At 36.3% G+C, this 22151-nt stretch overlaps 1 protein-coding gene across 1 annotated transcript in view; it reads right to left on the bottom strand.

Annotated features, from left to right (window-relative positions):
• Positions 1-19261, bottom strand: part of LOC131971093 (tyrosine-protein phosphatase non-receptor type 7-like) — a 30342-nt gene extending 11081 nt beyond the window's left edge. Inside the window, exons 1-5 of the mRNA XM_059332394.1 lie at positions 19197-19261; positions 8911-9075; positions 7635-7815; positions 7454-7538; positions 6770-6846 (exon numbers count right to left, since the gene is read on the bottom strand). Of these exons, the coding sequence (XP_059188377.1) occupies positions 6770-6846; positions 7454-7538; positions 7635-7815; positions 8911-9011 (444 nt within the window). The 5' untranslated portion in view covers positions 9012-9075; positions 19197-19261. The remainder of the gene's footprint in view (positions 1-6769; positions 6847-7453; positions 7539-7634; positions 7816-8910; positions 9076-19196) is intronic.
• Positions 19262-22151: the final 2890 nt, after the last annotated feature.

A 22151-nucleotide genomic window follows, 5' to 3' on the forward strand; every position in this document is an offset into this window, starting at 1 on the left:
AAAATGAGGGCATCAGACCACACTGTGGCTAATGCTAATGCTAACAGTTGATTCCTCTGGTTTTACCAGCTGCCTCTCCTGTGTTTGGACAATCTCCTGTCTTTGGGATCAGTGTCTTTACTCAAACAAGTTTGTGAGCAATGTTTTGCTCTGCTTTTTTGGTATTGCTTCTCAGTATATTATTTATGTTTAAATAAGTAATTATTTATAGCCTTGATTCTGAAATCAATAGAATTATATTTTCCGAAAAGTTGCGGCATGAATACATTCCTGTTTGTTGACAGATTTATAGAGAATAACTTCTGTTATCGTGATGTTTTTCTGAAGTTTGTTTTTGTAGAAACCGAGATCTTCATCATGTCCCCTTAAAACCACATCCTTGACCCGATAACACAGGAAGTAACAGATTAAAACACTGCTCATCAGTAATAACAGACAAGCATCCAGTCAGTCAATCATATATGTATGTATATTTTATACTTACAGAAAGAAATAATAAAACTTTTTATTGCATTAAACAAAGCAGCAGGTGTTACGGCATCACACACACACACACACACACACACACACACACACACACACAGCGCTGAGGCTGCAGAGTGTGAGGGATGCGTGGGCTGGGGGGGGGGTGAGGGGGGCTGAGTCAGGGACGTGTCACTTCCTCCCTCACTTCCTGTGGTTTTCCTGGTTGTCAGACTCCCACGCAGACAAACCGACGGCTCATATCTCAGTTTCTGTTTGTTTAGCTGTCTGATGCGCGCGCAGCAGACGCCCACGCTGAGTGACGGCGCTGTCAGCTTGTTTTCTTTCGGAAAACATATTTTCTTCACCGTCACCAAACTCCTTTAATTACCGACAAATAATAAAATAATCATGTTATTATTATCATATTAAAGTTATTAAGTCAGAGACGCTGTGCATAGCAGATATAAAAAGTAGGGCTGGGACTCAATTAAAAAAATAAACTAATTAATTAGAGGGTTTGTAATTAATTAATCGAATTTTAATCACATATAAATATTTGACCTGAGAACAGTGAGAAGTTATTTTTTTTCACATGGATTTTTAGTAACCATTGAATAATGATTGAATACATAAGCTTAAGCAACAAAAATATTGTTTATTTTTGTTCAAGTCCAACAGACCAGTGCAATTTTTGCCATTAAGTGTAGCAATAGCATATTTATAAATATAGTACATTTCATAAATTCAGGTAGCCTATAGGTAGGTAGACCTTCTGTAAACTAGAATACTTTGGTTTTTGAAGTAAAACACAATCCACGCTAGCTACCACACTAGCTGCTAGCTGCTATACGTTTAGCATTGAGGTGATACTTGAGGCTGGATGTGCTGCGGTGATATGTGAATTCCTTGTTGCATAGCAGCACAACCATGCTCTTATGGATGCTTCCATCCGTTGGTTTTTAGTAACTAAATGTCCCATCATCCACGGGGCCAACCAAAGGTCTCATCAGCTTCCTCCTTCATGTTCACTGTGGTTTGTTGTTGTCTGAACTCATCAACGCTAGTTGGTGCTCCAGTATAATCGGTCCGCCTGAAACTCATCCAGTGAGAAACGTTCCGCGGTGCAAAAATAAGTGCGATTAAAATGCGTCCATTTTTTTAACGTTAAAGTCCCGGGCCTAAGAAATAGATTTATTTAAATAAAGTAATACAACCTAAATTAACACAAGCATGAAGTGTGTATGTCAGTGGTTTCAGAGCAACAACAATGAGCAACAAACGTTTTACCACAAAGGTACCAGGCAGGCAAAACACGCAACTTTCTGTGTGTGCCACCAATGGCGCCTTTCTGAGGCAAGAGTGCTAACCACTACACCACCATGAAGCCCAGATATGAAAATAGATTTATTTAAATAAAGTAACACAACCTAAAGTAACACAAGCATGAGGTGTGTACGTCAGTGGTTTCAGTCATGTACATGTGGGTGCATTGATCATGTAAGGCAGGGTGTTGTGAAGTGGAAATGAATGACACGCCAAAGGAACCAAAAAAGATGCGAACGCTGGCGAGGGAAGCGAGAGAGAGCGAGCTGACAGCCAGCTGCCCTTTTTATCCAGCTGGAACACCGGCCAAGTGCTCCAGATCAGGTTGACGGCACCAGCTGATCACCTCGGAAGAAAAACAGCTACGTCACCAGAGTGAAATAGGCGGGGCCGTCACAAGTTTGCAAGTTCTCCCCATGTCAGAGTGGGTTCTCAACCTTCCCTCCCTTTGTTCTCCCTGTTTCATAAGCCGTAGGCTACTTCCGTTAGGGGGAGTCTCAGGCCATACGCTCTCAAATGTCCACTCACTCAGCGTGTCCCCATTACGAAAAGGCCCCCAGAGGGATTTAGAGACTCCTGAGGTGACGTATGGTTTTCGATCCTTGCGACGGATTAAACACGGGAGACGCAACTGTGGCGGCCATCGCTAACTGTCCACAAAGTAATCAGCTGATCATAAACAAAGCAGCATGGCTAATTATGCACAGTGTCTCCGCTGATCATTAACATGGTGATCATGAATTAACCAGCATCGCTTACTGTGCACAGAGTGTCCGGTGCTTGTTGTAAACAAACAGAGATCGCAGCAGCAGCACATACACACTGTACTGCTACAGAGCTAACTGTTAGCCGGCTGTGTGACTGCAGCTGGGAGAGACTGCTGCAGGAGGAATGTGCCGCTTCGACTTGTTCTTACTCCTCTTAACGAGCCGCCGGCCCCCGCAGCTCATTAAGACGAACCGAAATGTTGTTAATTATAGCAACAAAGTCGCTAAATTGACAACACTGCTTCGCTGACTTTTACAAATACCGCGTTTTGTTGTGGCATCTAATACGACGTCACATCCTGCTTAGCGTTCTATCCAATCAGTCACCGGGCTTTTTGTTCTTACATTTGTTTTACATATGGCATTTCTTGCATCCAGGTGCATCATATACACATTAGGTAGGTTTACACTGCCTGCAGACACCATGATCACAATCATCCATCTGACGTGAATATTAAGTAGCCATGTGAAACACAATCACATCACAATATGATTCCATCAGACCTTATATCCACACTGTTTAACCCAAGTAGTCCCATTATGTTTTTTATTAAGCCTCAAAGTTTATCTCGTACGTAGGAGATATTTAGCCCTGAAAGGCAGAGGGCATTGTTGCACTGCAAAAAAAGAAAAGTTGGGTGAACTCAAAATTTCAAGGCAACAAACTTGCGCCGCTAGCATCAGTTAGCTGCTAGCATCAGTAAGCCGCTAGCATCAGTTAGCCGCTAGCATCAGTTAGCTGCTAGCATCAGTTAACCGCTAGCTTTCGCTAATGACCAAATTTCACAACAAAGAAATAAGAGTTAGCAGAACTATTGTCCCTTGTTGTGAACCCCAACTTAAAGATATAAGTTACAACAACTCACAAACTTGTTTTTGAGCAGACAACTGGCTTCCTTTGTTGTGCTAACAACCCTAAATGTCAGTAATTTATATTTCCAAGTTTTACCAACTTAAATCACTGTTTTAGGCCAAAAAATACAAACCTTAACCTTTGATTTTAATTTTTTTCCACCTTGCCTTTCAGGGCTTCCGTACCACTGCTGACTTTGTGGCAATTATGTTAGATCTCCTTTATTGGGATCTTTTGGTAGGGGTCGTAACAGAGAGCCAGAAGATTTTATAGAAAGTTTTGCAAAATGAGGACCTGTTGACCCTTTTGTACCTTCCTTTAAATGCTTCTTTTTAAAGTGGAGCATTATGAACGTCTTTGGAAAGAAACATTTTAAGAATGTGAGGACATTTTTGCAAAGAGGACATTAGAAAGAGAAAGATAAATATTTCTCAAATATTAAGTTTTTTTTTTAAAAAAGAATAGTATCAAGGTTATGTACACAATAAGTTCACATTTTCTAACAGCTGGATTACTCCTACTGATGTGAAGAAAAAACTAAATTTCATGGGGCTCATCACACTCACTGTCAGAAACTGTTTGCACGGGTTAGCAAGATTACACGTCTGAAACAGGTGGACGCTCTCAGGAAGTGACGTGATGATTACCGTTCAGTGCATCCGAAAAATAAACTTTTTATTTGCACAAAACTATGTTGAATGTATGAAATCAATGTTTTCTTATTTTCCTCTCTATATTTATTTTTAAACAAAGCAGTAAGACTCAGCATCCGTAACGGATACCTGACGTGTTCTACTTCCTGCCACCACTTTCATTTTACGGCATTCACATAAATATATATTTATGCTTTAGTAATTGAATGAATGAGTCATTTTGTGTCTCAAATTTTTTCTTTTCTCCAGAATTTCAGTTTTGTTAATGGATGATGAAATTACCTCCATATATTAGACATGCTTTACCAAAACAGGATTTTTAATTTTTTTTACAGAAATGTATAGCTCCATATTTTAGACATTGTTAACAAAAACAGAAAAAAATCTGTTGATTTTATAAGGAAAATGTATTATTTATTTTATTAACTCTAAATCAGAAGCAGTCTTAACATGAAAAGCAAAACATAGAAATGATCTCCTTAATATTAGAAATCCATTAACAAAATGAGGGAAAAGTGTTTCAGAAAGAATATCTAAAATATGAAAAAAATAAAAATATATGAAATTTGATCTTCTTTTTTTATTAGTTTCCTATTTTAGACATTCTTCTAAAAAAGAAGAAAAACGTATATTTAACATTTTCTTCTTCTATTTCATAAATATTAAAACCAATGATAACATAAATACCAGACTGCTGAATGTTGTTATGACAGGAAGTGGAACACATCAGGTTTCCAGTACAGATGGGGTCATATCTGCAGGCTTTAAAAATATATTAAAAAAGGAAGGAAGTTAGTATGTTAGTGTCCTGGGGCCTGTCCTCTCAAACTCAATGAGGATTTGAATGGGTTTTTGGTTAAATGCCTGAAATAAGGTCTGTGGTCGCGTTTTGTTGTTCGACATAAAATAAACTAGTAAATAATTGAATTTATCATGTGGGTGATTCTCATGAACATGGTCCAGCTCATAGCAAAAATATATAAAAATTTAACATATTTTCTTTGACCCTTGATAACATATACAATCTAAAGTCACTGTTTAATATGAATTTATAATCTATTTGAATTTTTTTTAATGTATTTTCTGACATTTTTAGACACTGTGAGCAACAAAATAACAAAATTCATTACCGTAATACATTTTTAAATAAAAAAAAACAACGAAAGGTTTTTTTTTTCTTTCTTTCTTTGGCAAACACTTAATATACTCAAGGTTAGCTGGTATCACCAAAATGTATTTTATTGAAATAAACACATATTTTAATTCAAACAATTCATCATTACCGTAACATTTAACCATTTTTTCTCATTAATTTTCATTCAGATTTGTTCTTTATCAATGTTAAAAACCATTATGTTTGGTTATATTCATTTTTCAACAAATGTTTATTTATTTTTATAAAGTTTATTAAATATTTATTGTATATGAGTGTGGGCAAACCATGACATGTTTATCTGGATGCATTACGGTAATGAATTTGTCAATCAAAAATATGTTCAAAAATATAGAAAATATTATTTTAGCACAAAACAATGAACTGTGCCTCATTATGGCTATATTGTTCACTCATATAAAAGTGAAATATATTTAGTTTAATAAAGTATGTACAGTGGTTACCAGGGACATTAAACGTCTCTTATTAGTCCACCTTACAGCCTCTAGTCGTGTTTTTCAGAGTTTAGGTTAATAAATAATTCATTAGGCTACGGTTACGCTAGCTTGTCAAACAGCTGGTTAGCTTGTCAGACACATCTGAAGCATACTGCCCTACAAAGCCTATAACTGCAGTAACTACATTGTTGGTCGAAATTCAGTTATAACTAAAAATGAACTCCTCGATGTCTGTTTTACCTTGTGCCAAAGTTTTAGATTTCAATTTTGCTTTAATTCAGAGAAATAATAATGTAAAAAATTGCAGTAAATACAAAATCCTACTCAAAAACAAAGCAGACAGCAGTAAGTTCACTTTGACTGTGATTCAGTGCAGCCTTGTATTTCTTCATTGTGTTGAATAGTGAAGACAAGAATAGAAATTATAAGTTTATTTGATAGGGGAAATATTATCTACATAATGATTAAGTAAAAAAGTGAGATACAATTATATAAAGACTAAAATATAACATTACTTCATAATATTAAGTCTAAAATACACAAATCTTTGAATAGAGTTGTTAAACACTTTTAATACTCCATTTTAGTGACTGCACTCTGTTTGTGCATTACTATTAGAACCTTTTACAGCAAAACCAGAGTGCACTAACTACATTTTTGGGGTCGAAGGTCAAATAAATCATCATGATTTTTTAGCATAAAAATGACATCATCAATACATGTAGAAATAAGTGACATATCACTTATATACCTATAACCCATTTGGCTATAGTTAAAACACATTAAAAAACTTTAAGCAGTTTTTCTCAGTTTTAAGCTTTGCATAGTTTCTGCAGTTAGACTTTGTAGGGCAGTATGAATGGCTGTGATGTCCAAATCATGTGACGGTGGAGTAGTTCACTAAAGGAAACGGCGGTCGGCTGCATTAACGCTTCAAACATCATAAAAGAGTTCATTTGTGAAGATTATCCTGTTTGCCACAGAGCTTTTTTTCTGCAATGATCCAAAAGCCCAGAGGATAATTCTCATAGACCCCATGGAGAAGCTAACTGCAGTGTTTGCTCTCTGTAATCTTAATATTAACGTTAGACTCTGACCCGGATGTAGTTGGCGTTGATGTAGCGGTCTGGCGCCTCTTCCTCTGGGTTCCTCAGGACCACCCGGCTCTCAGGGTCTGAACAGTAAACAATCAATCAATCAATCAATCAATCAATCAATCAATCAATCAATCAATCAATCAATCAATCAATCAATCAATCAATCAATCAATCAATCAATCAATCGGACTGTGTGCGTGTGTGTGTGTGTGTGTATATGGTATATATATATATATATATATATATATATATATATATGGACACACACACACACACACACACGTGTGTGTGCTTCTAATGCACTAAGGTAATTTTTGACCCATGTGTGTACACTTGGGTGCAAAAACTATTTTTCTTCATAAAGTATGAAAGGAAAAATGGATATAATGATCTGTTGTAATAAAAAAAAAGATATTCAAACGCAGCCAGCATGAAATAACATGGGGAATGAATGTGGGTCATTTTTTACCCGTGTTGTGCATCAAAAGGCGTTTATATGTTGTGCATCGAAGGGTTAAGACAAATATTATTAATTATTATTATTAATATTTTTAATATGGGGCTCAAAGCTAAGATCAGTGATAACTCCCAGGTTTTTAATTTGTTGCAAGGTTTAAAAATCAGTGCTTGGAGTTTCATAGTTAGTACAAACAAGGAAGAGAAGAGAAGGAGCGAGGTACTGACTCGGCAGGATGGTCTTGTATCTGTCTTTGATCATGTGACCCGGAACATCCAGCTCGGCGGCGCTCACAAAGTTTGGCGGGATCTTCTGCGAAGGAAACAGGGACGGACTGGATGTTAAAACAAACACACCTTGTCTCACACGGAGAACAGGTTGAAACACTGTTAACAGACACTACCTTACCTGGTACTCTACATTCAACGTGTGTGTGTCGGCGGCGGCCTGATGCAGCAGCGTGTGTGTGAGTGGGCGGGACGAGGTGTGCAGCAGCTGAAGCCACACCTCCTTCGGGGTGGAGACAGAACACACTGGCTCCACCCCCAGGCTGCTCACATCCAATAGCAGTGAGAGGTTGGAGCCCCGCCTACAAAAAGAGCCAATCAAGAAACAGCATGATGATCGTTTAGGTCAGCTATTCTCAACCTTGGGGTCCCGAACCCAATTGGGGTCACAAAATGGTTTCTGGGGGTCGCCAAATCGTTTTGGAAGTCAGCTCTCTCTCCACTGTGTTAAAGTGTTCATGTGTTTTAGTCTTTTTGGTCATTTAATGTCTTTTTTTTTGGGTCATTTTGTGTCTTTTTTGGTCATTTAATGTCTTTTTTTTGGGTCATTTTGTGTCTTTTTTGGTCATTTAATGTCTTTTTTTTGGGTAATTTTGTGCCTTTTTTGGTCACTTAGTGTCTTTTTTTTGGTCATTTAATGTCTTTTTTTGGTCTTTTGTTTCTTTTTTGGGTCATTTTGTCTTTTTTTGTCATTTTGTGTCTTTTTTGGTCAATTTGTGTCCTTTTTTGCTTAATTTTATAGAATTTTGTCGTCATTTTGTGTGAGTTGTTGTCTGCTTCATTATTTGTCCAAAATTCGTCATATCAACTGAGTTTGTATGATCTGAACTGTGCGTGTGAGATTCTGTTCAGTGAGCGGGGGTCACGGACAACATGTATGTTAAATTGGGGGTCGCGACTCAAAAAGGTTGAGAACTACTGGTTTAGGTGAGGACAGATTTGAAATATATCTAGAAAATGTTTCAGGAGATTTTTATATAGAAAGTAAAGGTAACTTTGGAAAAATAACATTTGTTAAGTTATTGAAACATTTGTGTGATTATATTTTAAACACAAAATATTTCTAGAAAACAAATTTTTTGGTGCAAGAAATATCTGAAGAAAACAAAAAGATTTTTAAGAAAGTGCACACAATTTGGAGATGGAGGATACTTGTTAAAATCCAAGAGATTTTTATAAATAAAGTAAGTTTTGGACATTTGGACCTTTAATCATTTGTGTGACATATTTTTTTTTTTTTTATGATGATGAACAAGGAAAGCAGGAACACTTTTTTGGAAAGCGAGTACAAATTAAAAAGTGAAGACATTTTTCATAAACAAGCTCATCTTTGGAAACTTATTACATTTTTGTGTTAGTTAGAATACTTTGTATGTGTGTGTGTGTGTATGACCCACCTCTCCTGCAGGCGGACGGAGGCTTTGCGAGGTGGAGTGGTCATGGGCGGGGGCGTGGTCGGGTCGTCAGAAGGAGGGGAGGCAGAGCGTATGGCCGACATACTATGTGTGTGTGTGTGTGTGTGTGTTTTAGAGTCGTTCTTTGCTGTTCATCACAACACCGTCCTGTAGGAGCGAGAGGAGACAAATATTAATATCAGTACATTTTTACATTTTTTAGATTTTCAGATGAGTCAGCAAGGTTATTTGACAGTCTGACCAGTTTTTGTCCTGATCAGATCGTTAAAAACTAAAAATATAATAAAATATAAAATATAATCTATTCACTGGTCTCCTCTTTTTAAGATTTATTTAAACTGAAACTTCTGTCTTTTCTGCACTCGCTTGATGGTTTTGTCATTAATGAGCCTCCGTAGATATCAAACTTCTAACGGGTCCGTTTGTTGCATAAAGAAAGTTTGACAAGGCGAGTAAATTATTGACAAAGAGAACGAACTGTCACACTCCACAGAATGCATGTCCACCTTGTGAATGAGTGTGTGTGTGTGTGTGTGTGTGTGTATGACTCAGTGTGTTTCCACATCAGTTTGAATCTGAAACGTTTAAGTGTGTCTCCATCAGAAGAGTTTCCTCACAGCAGGAAGTCAGCACCCCCACACCGATTCACACACGCACGCACGCACGCACGCACGCACACACACACACACACACACACACACACACACACACACACACACAGAAAGTCTGCATACTGAAATATAAAGATAATGAATATAAAAGAAGCTTTTTTATCTGCCCGTCTGTCTGAGGTGTTTGTTATTGTGACACAGTTCATGAAATGAGTATTTTCTCACTTTGACTTCTTGTCTGTTCTTGTTTTGTGTCATCAATCTGATTCACATTTAGACAAGAACAGACCAAATGTTTCACAATTCACCACCAAAGCCTTTTGGAGATAGGTATCCAAGCATGCACTTCATATGGAGAAGAAAGGATGGAGGAGAAAATGAGAAATACGTGTTATCATTTTCAGTCGACTGGTGTTCTGGCATTCTTTTCCAGGTTTTTGAAATAGAAACATCCATTCAGCAGTTAGAAGAAAGCAGCAACATAGGTCCGTTAGCTGTGCTAAGATATAAACATAGCGTACACTTAGATTGATATCTATTTTTCGTTATTGTGCAATTTTAGTGCATCCAATATAATTCTTGTGAAAAAACGAATTCACACAACAACACAAACAAACTGAGAAATTTGTGTTCTGTGAAATGAAATTACTGTTACTGGAGTCTGGTGGCGTTGAAGAGAGTATAGATAATGGCTTCAGTTCCTGTCAGAAAGATCAAATTAAAGAGGAATAAATATTATAAATATAACGTATTCTACACTTAAAATGATATTGATATATAAAAAAAAACAAAAAAAAACAAACAGTTAATTTGTGAGGGAGTTGTTGTTCTCCAAACAGTGAACCTACTGACCATCTTACACAAACTGACATACTGTACACACACACACACACACACACACACACACACACACACATTCTTGTATTTCTATCTTTGTGAGGACCCTCATTGGAATAGTGAATTCCCTACCAAGGTTATAATAGTTTGGGATTTTTCATTAGTTTTAATTTCGTTGTGATTTTTTGTTTTCAAATTCAGTTTGTTTTGATGAGATTTTAGAGTGAGTTTGATAGTTTTAGTTTAGTTTTTTGAAAAGCTTTAGTTTTAGTGTTAGTGTTAGTTTTTTGTAATGGGGTATTTGTTGGGTGGGAGATTAAAAGAGGTCACAGTAAATTTAGCCTTTATTTCCTTTGTCTGATGCATCTTCATTTTGTATGAAAAAAGTTGACAAAGACGAAAACGAAGGCCATTTTCACTATAATTTTAGTTTAGTTTGTTTTTGTAACCACACAATACAGTTTCAGTTAAAACATAAATCTGATTGTAACCTGAACCCTTAAAACAAAGTCTGAAATCTCAAAAAAGCCTTTAAAGAAGTGAGGAACAGCCAAAATGTCCTCACTGTGCAAAAATGTCCTCACTCTGTTGGTTAAAAAACCTGTTCACACACACACACACACACACACACACACACACACACACACACACATATATACACAGACACAGGAAAATAATTACATACATAAAAATGTTTTCAGAAGGCTTTGTTGGGCTACAAAAACTTTATGGAATTACTGCATGGTTAGGCAACTTAACAGTTCGACTGGAAAAAAAACAAAAAACTTGCCAACATGCACAAAACAGCCATGAAAGTCATAGGGAAGAGAGAATATGAGTGGATACAGTGTTGCTATGAGCAGGCAGTTATAAAACAAGCAAGCAAATACCTCAGAGTCCCAACACCCCTCTCACTGAATATGAAACCCTGACAATCAGGAAGAAGAAAAAATTAAAATCCAATCACCTAAAATGATCATTTGTGGCAGCCTCGATAAAACTGCTGTATAATGTGCAATGGTGCTCCATTGAACTGACTTAAGCCACCTAAAAATAAAAAAGCAGTTTGTTTGTACTCTATCTAACATTTTCTCATGTTTACCTTGCTGTCAGACGGCTCTTTCTCACAGGAACAGAAGCCGGTTTCTATCCTCTCCTCAAAGCCACCAGACTCCATTGAGAAAAACAACAATTTTACCCCACAGACCACAAGAGCTGCTGTTCGTTAAGTTAGTTTACTTGTGTTATTGTGTGACTTTCCGATCTGAAGTTATGTTGCATCCACAGCAGGATATTCTGTGCTATGATTTCCAAACTCAGCACAGCTAACAGTGATGTACATCGCTGCTTTTTCAATTCAGAAAGCCCAGAAAAGAACTCTGGATGGGGAAGAACTATCTTTGGTAACTTCAGTGGATCTCCAAAACTGGGTCCCCATGTCTCTCTTTTTGGTAGTAGAACCACATGGATTTCTTCCAGCTAATATTTCGAGAAAAATTTTGCAAATTTACTAGATTAAAGTGGCAAATCTACAAGAAAAATGGTCGCAGATTTAAGAGATTTAAAGTGGCAAATCTGCGGCAAAAAAGTTGCAGATTTACGAGAGCAATTTTTTTACCATTAATTTGAGATTTTTTTCTCACAAATTTGTAACTTTTTTTTTTTTACCATTAATTAGTTTTTTTTGATAAATTTGTAACTTTTTTACCGTTAATTTGATATTTTGTTCTCATAAATTTGTAACTTTTTTTTTTTTTTTACCATTAATTAGTTTTTTTTCATAAATTTGTAACTTTTTTACCATTAATTTGAGATTTTGTTCTCATAAATTTGTAACTTTTTTACCATTAATTTGAGATTTTGTTCTCATAAATTTGTAATTTTTTACCGTTAATCTGAGATTTTTTTCTAATAAATGTGTAACTTTTTTTTTTTTACCATTAATAAGAGTTTTTTTTTTCATAAATTGGTAACTTTTTTCTCAAAATAATAGTCCGTATGTTTTTTTTTTTTTTTTTTACACATTCTGGCAGTATGTAATATCCTCCAATATTCTCTAGGGTTGAAATTTGGAATTTGCAAGTATTTTAATGAGTTGACAATAATAAATGCATTACTTGAAACTGAATTACACATATTTATCTATGAAGCACCACATTTTCAGATCCCATGAGACAAAAAGGGCAACTGATAAGAAGAGAGATAAAAACTATAAAATACTATGTTGTTAGTAAATGTATTGATCAGGCTTACCAGATATTAGTTACCAGACATGATCCTCCTCCTCTGATTCTGGAGCTCCTGCTCACTTTCACCTACAACAACAACACAACTAACTTTTCTGAACACACCAGACTAACTAATTATCTGAAAACTAACTGACTCAACTAATTAAATAAACAGAGAAAGAAGAATTGAGCTCTGGGTTTCCTTTGTCTCCTTCTTGCCCTCTTCAAATGGATGATTTACTGACAAACCAGCAGCAAGAACAAACAAGTGAACAGAGAGTAAAATGGAGTGAGAGAGAAAGTGATAGTGAAGGAGAGAAAGTCAAAATATGAAGAGAAGAAGCAGCAGGAATAGACATGTCCTGTTTTTCTGGCCGTTATTACCCTGACTCAAGGTGTTCAGGTAGAGAGAGAAAGAGAGAGAGAAAGAGGTGGAGAGACCTGAGGGAAGACAGGGAGAGAAAATGAGTCAGAGAGCGAATGAAAAGATAGATGGATAATGAAAGAGAGGAAGAGAGATGCTCCAGGCGTTGATTATTAACACACCAGCAGCAGCTGCTCATGAATCATTCATGTCAAATCACACAGAAACACACGTTCATATAACATAAGAAAACAACAAACATGAGTTTTTTTTATTTACCACCAATGAATAAACATGGTGACTCAATCTGACACCTCCACGCTGCTTCTCACTCATCAGACCACCGCGGGTTACTCGGAAACTTTGACCTCCAAATGTACACCTTGTCTAACGAGAATATCAGTCTGAGGTGCAGCGAGATGTCTGTTTGTTAAGCCCCGCCCCCTGAACAGCAACTGCCCAATCAGCTTACACTACAAGAAAGCCAACTTGTATTTCTTAACTTGTATTAGTCTGTGCATTTATATATATATTTTTTTATATTTTATTGTTACTTTTAATCTCTCTAAGTCCTTTGCTATCAGTTTAAAGGTCCATTCTGACCTCCTGAGTGTGTAACAGTCAGCTTCAAGCCAGAGACTCCTTGGAAAGTAAGAACTTGATACTTTGGGATTTGTCAGAAAAGACACAAAATTACCCAAAAAAGAATTAAACTGACCACAAAATGATCAAAAAAAGACACAAAATGACCAAAAAAGTACATACAATTAAGCAAAAAAGGACTCAAATTGACCACAAAATGACAGAAAAAGACCACAAAAACACACAAATTGACCAAAAAAGACACAAAATTACCAAAAAAAGACACCAAATGACCCGAAAACAAAAAAAAGACCAAAAAAGATACAAAATGATCAAAAAAGACACAAAATGACCAAAAAAAAGACACCAAATGACCAAAAAATTACATAAAATTAAGCAAAAAAGGACTCAAATTGACCACAAAATGACAAAAAATTACCAAAAAAAGAAACAAAATGACTAAAAAACACACAAAATGACCCAAGAGGTTGCGTTAGACTTTTTTGATGTCTGTCATTTTGAGGTTCATAAAAATCCCATCATAATTTGATATTATCCGACATCTTTTAGCATTTAATTTTCATTTTTCAAAATAATAAATATAAAGAAAAATCTTACAGGCCTTCATCATGCGCTTTTAATGTGAAGGATAGGGATATTTAGTATAGCTTAGCTTAGCTGGAACTGAAGTATTAAAACTATTAGTTGTTAGAAAATGTCAGTGTCTTTGCAGAAGAGTGCTTAATGGACATTGAGACAGGCATTTTTTCCCCATATTATTTTATACATTTTTTTTTATGTTTCATTGTATTTAAATTGTGTTTTAACTGTCTTATGTTCCCCTATCTTATTTCTTTCTTTTTATCTTCTGTAAAGCACTTTGTGATTTTATCTGTGAAAAGTGCTCTATAAATAAACTTTACTTACTTACTTACTTACTTACATTTAAAGTTAAGTTCCCTTATTTAGCTCTGGGTTAAGAGACCAGATCCTGCCCTCTTACTGAACCTTTCCTGAAAACCAGTTCAAGGGGCAGCTACCCCAGTTGAACCATACACACAGGCCTTACAAGGAAGTAGGAAGCATACACACATACGTACATGACACCATAGTTTTGAAAAGACATAAAACCACAAGGTCCCAGTATGGGTTGGCTACTGTGACACCATTCTAAATTGACCAATCGCGAAAAAGTCCAACCTATTGTCTGGGTGGGACCCACACCCAGAAGATAGCTGTGACTAGAGGAACTTGTTGGGTCCAGCTGCTCATTGCATTTAGCTTTTATTCTTTTAATAAATGGTAAACTGTCTTCAGTTGTTTTGAGTCTTTTGTAGAAACCAAGTCTAGAACAGAAGAACCGGGGCAGAGTGTGGGAGGCTTTAACCCTCTGGAGTCCATCTATTTATTGAAAATACACATGTTTAATTTACAGTAATAACTTTATTTCTATATGATATGTAGACAAGCTGAGAAAGCCAGTTGAATCATAGGAGCTTTCACAGTGTGCCATTTATGTTTCTAGACCATTTTTAAAATGTGAATTTTCTTTCTACAATGATAACTACTATTATTTTTCTGCTGTTTTTTTGTGTATACATGATAAAAAGAAAAAGAAAAAAAGAGTGTCTTTTGATTGTATTTTCGGCAGCTTTATACTTAAATGAAAAATGAAATATCTGGATAATAGCCAAATTTGTGTGGAGAATAATGAGCCATGCATGTGATGTAAGGACGGACTGAAAGATGCTGAACAGAGACAGAAATTAATGCATAGGAAGTTGACAAATTTGACGAGATTAAAGTGGCAAATCTACGAGAAAAAAATGTGCAGATTTATGAGATTTAAAGTGGTGAATCTGCAAGAAAAAAGTTGTTTTTTCCCCCACTTTTTTCTTGTAAATCTGCAACTTTTTTTCTTGTAGATTTGCCACTTTAATCTTGTCAACTTTTTTACCATTAATTTGAGATTTTTTTCTCACAAATTTGTAACTTTTTTACCATTGATTTGAGATTTTATTTGTCATAAATTTGTAACTTTTTTCTCAAAATATTACCCCCCTCCCCCGGGTCCGTATGTTTTTTACACATTCTGGCTGTATGTAATATCCTCCAATATTCTCTTGGGTTGAAATTTGGAATTTGCAAGTATTTCAATGAGTGTCCTCAGTACAACTACATGCATTTGAGCATGAAATCTTAAAAGTGCAGTGTAAAAATGCACTAAATTTCTTTACTTAAAATTAATGTTGGTCTGCTGTTCTTGCACTGAAAAAAAACCTAAATCACAGTAAGTGGTTATTTTTATTTGCTTCAAACCTTTTGTATTCCTATTTATACTGTTATACATGCATTTGAGCATGAAATATGTTAAGTTACTGCACTGTAAACATTTAAAATTGCAGTTTCATCATATCTGGTTAAGTGCACGGTATTCTGTAGTCATTTCATTTTACTTAAAATATTTGATAAAATGTATTAAATATAAATGCGTCCTTGATTTTGAGACAGTTGTTTAAGTAACTTTAATGTAAAACTGTTTGAGATAGAATCTACTTATTTTGATCACATTAAATATAATCTTTATGTGTATGTAATTCTAAATCAAGAGAATTTTGAATGAATCCAACACAATAGATTTAGTCTGTTTTTAATTGACAGGCACTTCCTGTTAAGTTGTTATTAACTCAACTTGTAACTTAGTTAGATTTAATTAATAATATTGCGTGCAATCTGCTGCCTAAATTTTATTGAGTAGCTATTGTTTATCTTTTTTTTACAGTGTATATGTGGCCCTGTGGTAGTGTCGATGAAAAATTGTGGCTCCCTCCAGCATTTAAGCTGCCCACCCCTGATGTATATGATGGAATAGTGGCATTAGAATGTACAGGAGGCCCCCAGACGCCCCTAGCGGGCTACTTTCCCCCTCTGGCTGGCTACTCCGTGTCCTAGTGGAAAGTCCTGTGTACACATGCTGCAAAAAAGCCAACTTGTGTTTTTTGGCCTAAAACAGTGATTTAAGTTGGTATAACTTGGAAATATAAATTATTGATATTTAGGGCAATAATGTAAATTAGCACAACAAAGGAATCCAGTTGTCTGCTCAAAAACAAGTTTGTGAGTTGTTGTTACTTATATCTTTAATTTGGGGTTCACAACAAGGGACAATAGTTCTGCTAACTCTTATTTCTTTATGTGAAATGCGGGAAAGCGGTGAAATTCGGTCATTAGTGAAAGCTAGCAGCTAACTGATGCTAGCGGCTAACTGATGCTAGCAGCGCTGCTTGTTACAACTACAAGAGTAGCCATTAGCGCATCAATGCTAACTCAAAATTGTGGCAACATTAGCTGACATTTCATAGCAGCGTTACAATCGTGCCAATTTAGCACATTGCAGAAGTTAGCAGAAGTAAGGATTAAAAGTTATTACAATGTAAAATTATAAATTAGTACAACTTACAGTTGAGTTGACAAAAATCTGAATTCAGTCAATCTGAATTTGAGCAAACTCAAAAACAAAACTTAAAATATTTAGTTTGATTGTCCAACTTAAAATTTTATCGAAGTTTGTTGCCTTGAAATTTTGAGTTCACCGAACTTTTCTTTTTTTGCAGTGCATGCTGCAGATGACGTCTTTGTTATTGCTCTTCTACAGGGTCAGTTCAGGACAGTGAGCAGGTCACACTAGTGTCTGGTATAGGCCACATTTAAAACATGATGTCAACAGACAAACAAAAAAATCAGATGTGAGCAAAACATCTGAACTGAGCATTAAGACCTGCAGAGTGAATGCGATGAAAACACTGTCAGAGACGCTCAAACCTTCATGAATAACATTAATTCTCTACTTGCACATAGTAGTGTGACGTATATAGCCTATGTCAACTCTACGGTAACTTTACCTTCGCCTCATACTAGTGATCACTGCATCTATTAATGCCTTTCACATGTTTACCATGCCTCTTGTCAAGGGTGAAACTGTGAGTTGAACATTGGTTGGGTTGAGATCTCTGCCTGTGAAGCAGGTCTGAAGACATGCCCCGCACCAGAATATCTTTAACTTTATATATATATTAGGGTCGGGACTCGATTAAAAAAATTAATCTCATTAATTAGAGGCTTTGTAATTAATGAATCGAAATTAATCACATTTTAATCGCATATAAATATTTGACCTGAGAACAGTGAGAAGTAATTTTTTTCACATGGATTTTTAGTATACCATTGAATAATGACTGAATACATAAGCTTAAGCAACAAAAATATTGTTTATTTTTGTTCAGGTCCATGGTATGGTATGGTATACTAAAAATCCACGTGAAAAAAATTACTTCTCACTGTTCTCAGGTCAAATATTTATATGCGATTAAAATGTGATTAATTTTGATTAATTAATTACAAAACCTCTAATTAATTAGATTAATTTTATTATTCGAGTCCCAGCCTAAATAAAAATTCAATATCAATAATTATGGTATTGGGTGGGTTGTGGTGGCTGGTTTGGATTAATAAATGACGCCTATGCCTCTTGTTAATAAAATGTAAAAAACAAACAAACATAGTGATCATGGTGCAGCACTTTTCTTTCTTAAAGTGTATTTACACAACTTTTTAACAAGCAAGCGTGTTACCTAGCTACATTAGCTAACGTTATAGGCTAAACTACCTGATCATAACAGAATATAGCAACTTTCAATATGGCTCATTTTAAAACTGCCACCACACCTGCTGATGTTGGTTAGTTTTTAATTTACCAGATGGTGTCATAACAAATGTCGGTTTAGCCCGTTTGCATTAAATCAAAAAGCTTGTACACCGACAAAACTGAAAATTATTTGGAAAATTCTGTTTTATTCTGTATGTTCTGATTTGTTTTTCTAATGATACAATCTTTCTAAAATGCATCCTATAGATTCTGATTATATACAGAAAATCGCACAGGAGATGATAAAGTTTTAATTTTTTTAAACTACATTTTAAAACATGAAAGATAAATGTATTACATTTTAAAAATACAATAAAATAAAAAATAAATTTAAAATTAAAATTAAAAAAGAAATATAATTCAATGTCATTTTAATAAATGTATGTTTGTGTTGTAAACAAGCTCTCTTTACTGTCATTTTTAGGACATATTTTTTTTCCATATTAATGGATAGAAAGAAAACCCAACAGCTATAATAATTTCCACCATTCCAATATTTGTGTGTGTGTTTGTTTGGAACGTAATTATGTTCTGAACGGGTTATTTTCATTGTAATATTAACACATTATTACTGCTTTGTTACATGGTAATATTATTATTGTAGCTGGTTGCTCAGTAATATAAAACAGCTAACCATGTGATTTATTTCTAATTCCATAAAAACAAAAAGTTGTTCCATATCTGGTGCAGTAAAAGTATCAAGGAAGTATTTAATTCATACTTTGTGCATACAGTACTTCAAATTAAGCTGTAATTATTCATAATCTTAGTAATTCTTCCTTCTCTCACATCATAAAAAACATTTCCACAGACAGTGGTAAAGTAGAGAATAAATATGAAGTTCTGAATAAACACAATAAATCACATTCATCCCTCTATCTTTCTCTCCGTTTAGATTTATCTTTCAGGTGACCAAGTTTTCGTCTCCCCCTCTTTCTCACCTTTTCGTGTTTTGTCTCCCTCCCGTCTTCTTCTTCTTCTCTCTTTAGTCCTCGTCTCTTCTTCCTTTTTCTCTCATCTGTTGCTTTCTGCCGTTTTGTCTTTTACTTCTATCTTCTTCTCCGCCACTTCCTTTTTTCTGCACCCACCCACTCTCTCATTACCACACACACACACACACACACACACACACACACACACACACACACACACACACACACACTTTTTTGCACACACATACACTTTCTATTCCCCTCATTCAAGGTTATGGGTCCCCTTTAGACTGCACGCCACGGGCTTCAACATTGTGTATCTGTGTATTTATTTTCCTGTGTGTCTGTGTGTGTGTGTCTGTGTGTGTGTGTGTGTTCACAGTGGGGCTGTATAAACTGATTTTCCATGTCTTTTTCTCTCCAGCTGTCAGATGAACAGCGGCAGGATTCGGTCCTACTGGGACGCAGTCAGGGAGGCTAACCTGCTAGCGTTATTAGCTGTCGAAATAGAAATAAAAATTAATAGAAGAGATGAGGCTTGTTGTTCACGACAGCCCTCTTCCTCTGTGCGAGATGAGCAGATAATCACACTGTGGGGGAACTTTTAGGGCTTTAGTGTTAAAGCTGCGAGGCATCATCAATGTGCTGTTGTCTCACTCGAAGTCCCCATCCTCTACACACAGCTTTCACAGTCATGAAATTAAAACCATTCATTAAAAATGCTCTCGAGTTTAAACCCTCTGATTGTGTTTTGGTCCTCAAAGTGACATACAGCGTTATGAAGAACAGAGAGAAACACAGAAAAACAACATGTAGGAGTGACAACAGGAAGGATTACAAAACAAGATAACAGGACGGATGTAATAAACCCAAATAACAACCCACAGGTCTGAAAAGTGAAGCCAATGATAAAGAGCCTTAAAACTGCATTCAATTAAATGGCCAGCAGGGAGCGACTCCACTGTTTGTGAGTCACTTAAGACTCTAGAATATTTTCTCTGTTTTCTAATATTTTGTAGATAAAGCGATTAATCGAGAATATAGGTGTTAATAACCGTCCCGGATAGGTGAACTGTTTACTGCTTGTCTGACCACTAAATTCCACTGCATGCGTAACGGCTGCAGATCCGTCAGCGTAGCCGTTACGCACTCATTATAATCAATGTGTGAGATTCCACCGACTCCAAATCCGCTGCGTAGTGAGTCCGACGTCGCACGGCTATCCGACAGCCCTCCAACACTTGCGCAGAGCTTCTATTTTTGACAGACGACGGAGCACGGCGCATCAATTTGGCACAGAGCAGATCATTTGGGGGCAGGAAGTCGTGCACAGACACAAAATAAAACATCCGGTATATTTTCAAAATAAAATACCTCTGGTTCACGGCGACGGACACTCTGTGCCGGTGCTTGTTGTAAACAAACAGAGATCTCAAAGTGAACACCTCCTGCAGCAGCAGCACATACACACTGGATTGCTAGAGAGCTAACTGTAGCTAAGTGCCGCTAACGAGGTCGGCCGGCTTGTTAACAAGAGCCTCTTGTTAACAAGAGCCACTTGTTAACAAGCCGGCCGACCTCGTTAGCGACCCCGTTAGCAATCGTTAGGAGGAGATGTTGATTCTCTTACGGTTATATCACTTGATTTGCGAGATCATGTGCGTCCTCGGGACTCCGCTGTCCGCAACAGCTGGACACAGACGGATCCGGTGTGTTTTGACGGACCGCAGAGATGCGCAGCCGTTGCAGACGGACCTGTTTCGGAGTCATATCGCATCCAGTGGAATTCCGGTGTTATAAAGGTTGATGATCACCGAACGAGGGTCGACCTTCAGTCAGAATTTTTTTTTAAACTAGCATCTCTAATCGAGAAAGAAAGATGAATTAGTAATGAACATTATAGGTAGTTGCAACTAGGTGGCAACAGTGAAACAAATTGTGAAGTGCTTTCAAACTGCATTCTTTCCAACTGCCTACAGGGGGCGACTTCACTGGCTGCAAGAAGAAGTTTGATTGCACTGCACTTGATTTCTGACCTTAGTAAACATTCTCATAAAAAGGATATGGTCTCAATCGTTCGTTTCAAGTCATCTTGAAAATGATGTTCCTTTAGAAAATTATGGTCCCAATTTGGGTCAAACAGACCAGAAAGCAGGGGAGTTTTATAGGTCGCTAACACAGTGCAGCATGATCTTTGAACTTTGACCCTTTCACAGTGCGTTTTCACTTCATCAAAGTTAAGTTAAATTTTTGTAGCTTAAAATAATAATGTTCAGAATTTGGTTGGACTAAAAGACCCATTTTAAATTATGGATGCACCTTGTAAACTGAGCTAGCTAGAACAAGTGAGCCAATAAGGCAAAGGCCAAAATGCCGAACCACTAAGCATTAATTTAATAAAATATGTTTTTAGCATGTATGATCAATTTTTAAGTCACTGCATTGTATTAAAATACTGAGGTTAGCCAGTCAGCTAGCCTAGCATGTTTAACATGCAGTGATTACTAGTATGAGTCAAAGGTTAAGTTATGGTAGTGCTGACATGAAGTAAACTATAACGGTATATGTCACACTACATTATGCAAGAAGAAAGTTGAGAACAGGTTCCAAATATTTCAGTCCAGCTCAATTAGAAAGTTATATATGTGAAATTCATAAAACCTAATTAGAAGGTATGGCTTCAGCCATATGCAGTTGAACCTGTTCTCTATCGCTCCTTTGCGCCGACTGAAAACCTGCAGGTTGTTGAGTAAAAGAAGCCGGGACTCATTTATCCCCACTGCAATTATGCTGCTTCATCTGCACATGAAACACTGCGGCCTCTCGTGTCTCTATAACTACTTTCTATTTTGACTTTTTATTGCCCCTCGCTCCCCGTCTGCTCTTATCTTCCGTTGTTCTCCTATATGATGTTCTGTATGCTCATGTTTTCAGTCTGCAAACCAAATTTCCCTCATGAACCAT

The sequence above is a fragment of the Centropristis striata genome, chromosome 5 (genome assembly GCF_030273125.1).
Source record: "Centropristis striata isolate RG_2023a ecotype Rhode Island chromosome 5, C.striata_1.0, whole genome shotgun sequence".
NCBI classification, from domain to species: domain Eukaryota; kingdom Metazoa; phylum Chordata; class Actinopteri; order Perciformes; family Serranidae; genus Centropristis; species Centropristis striata.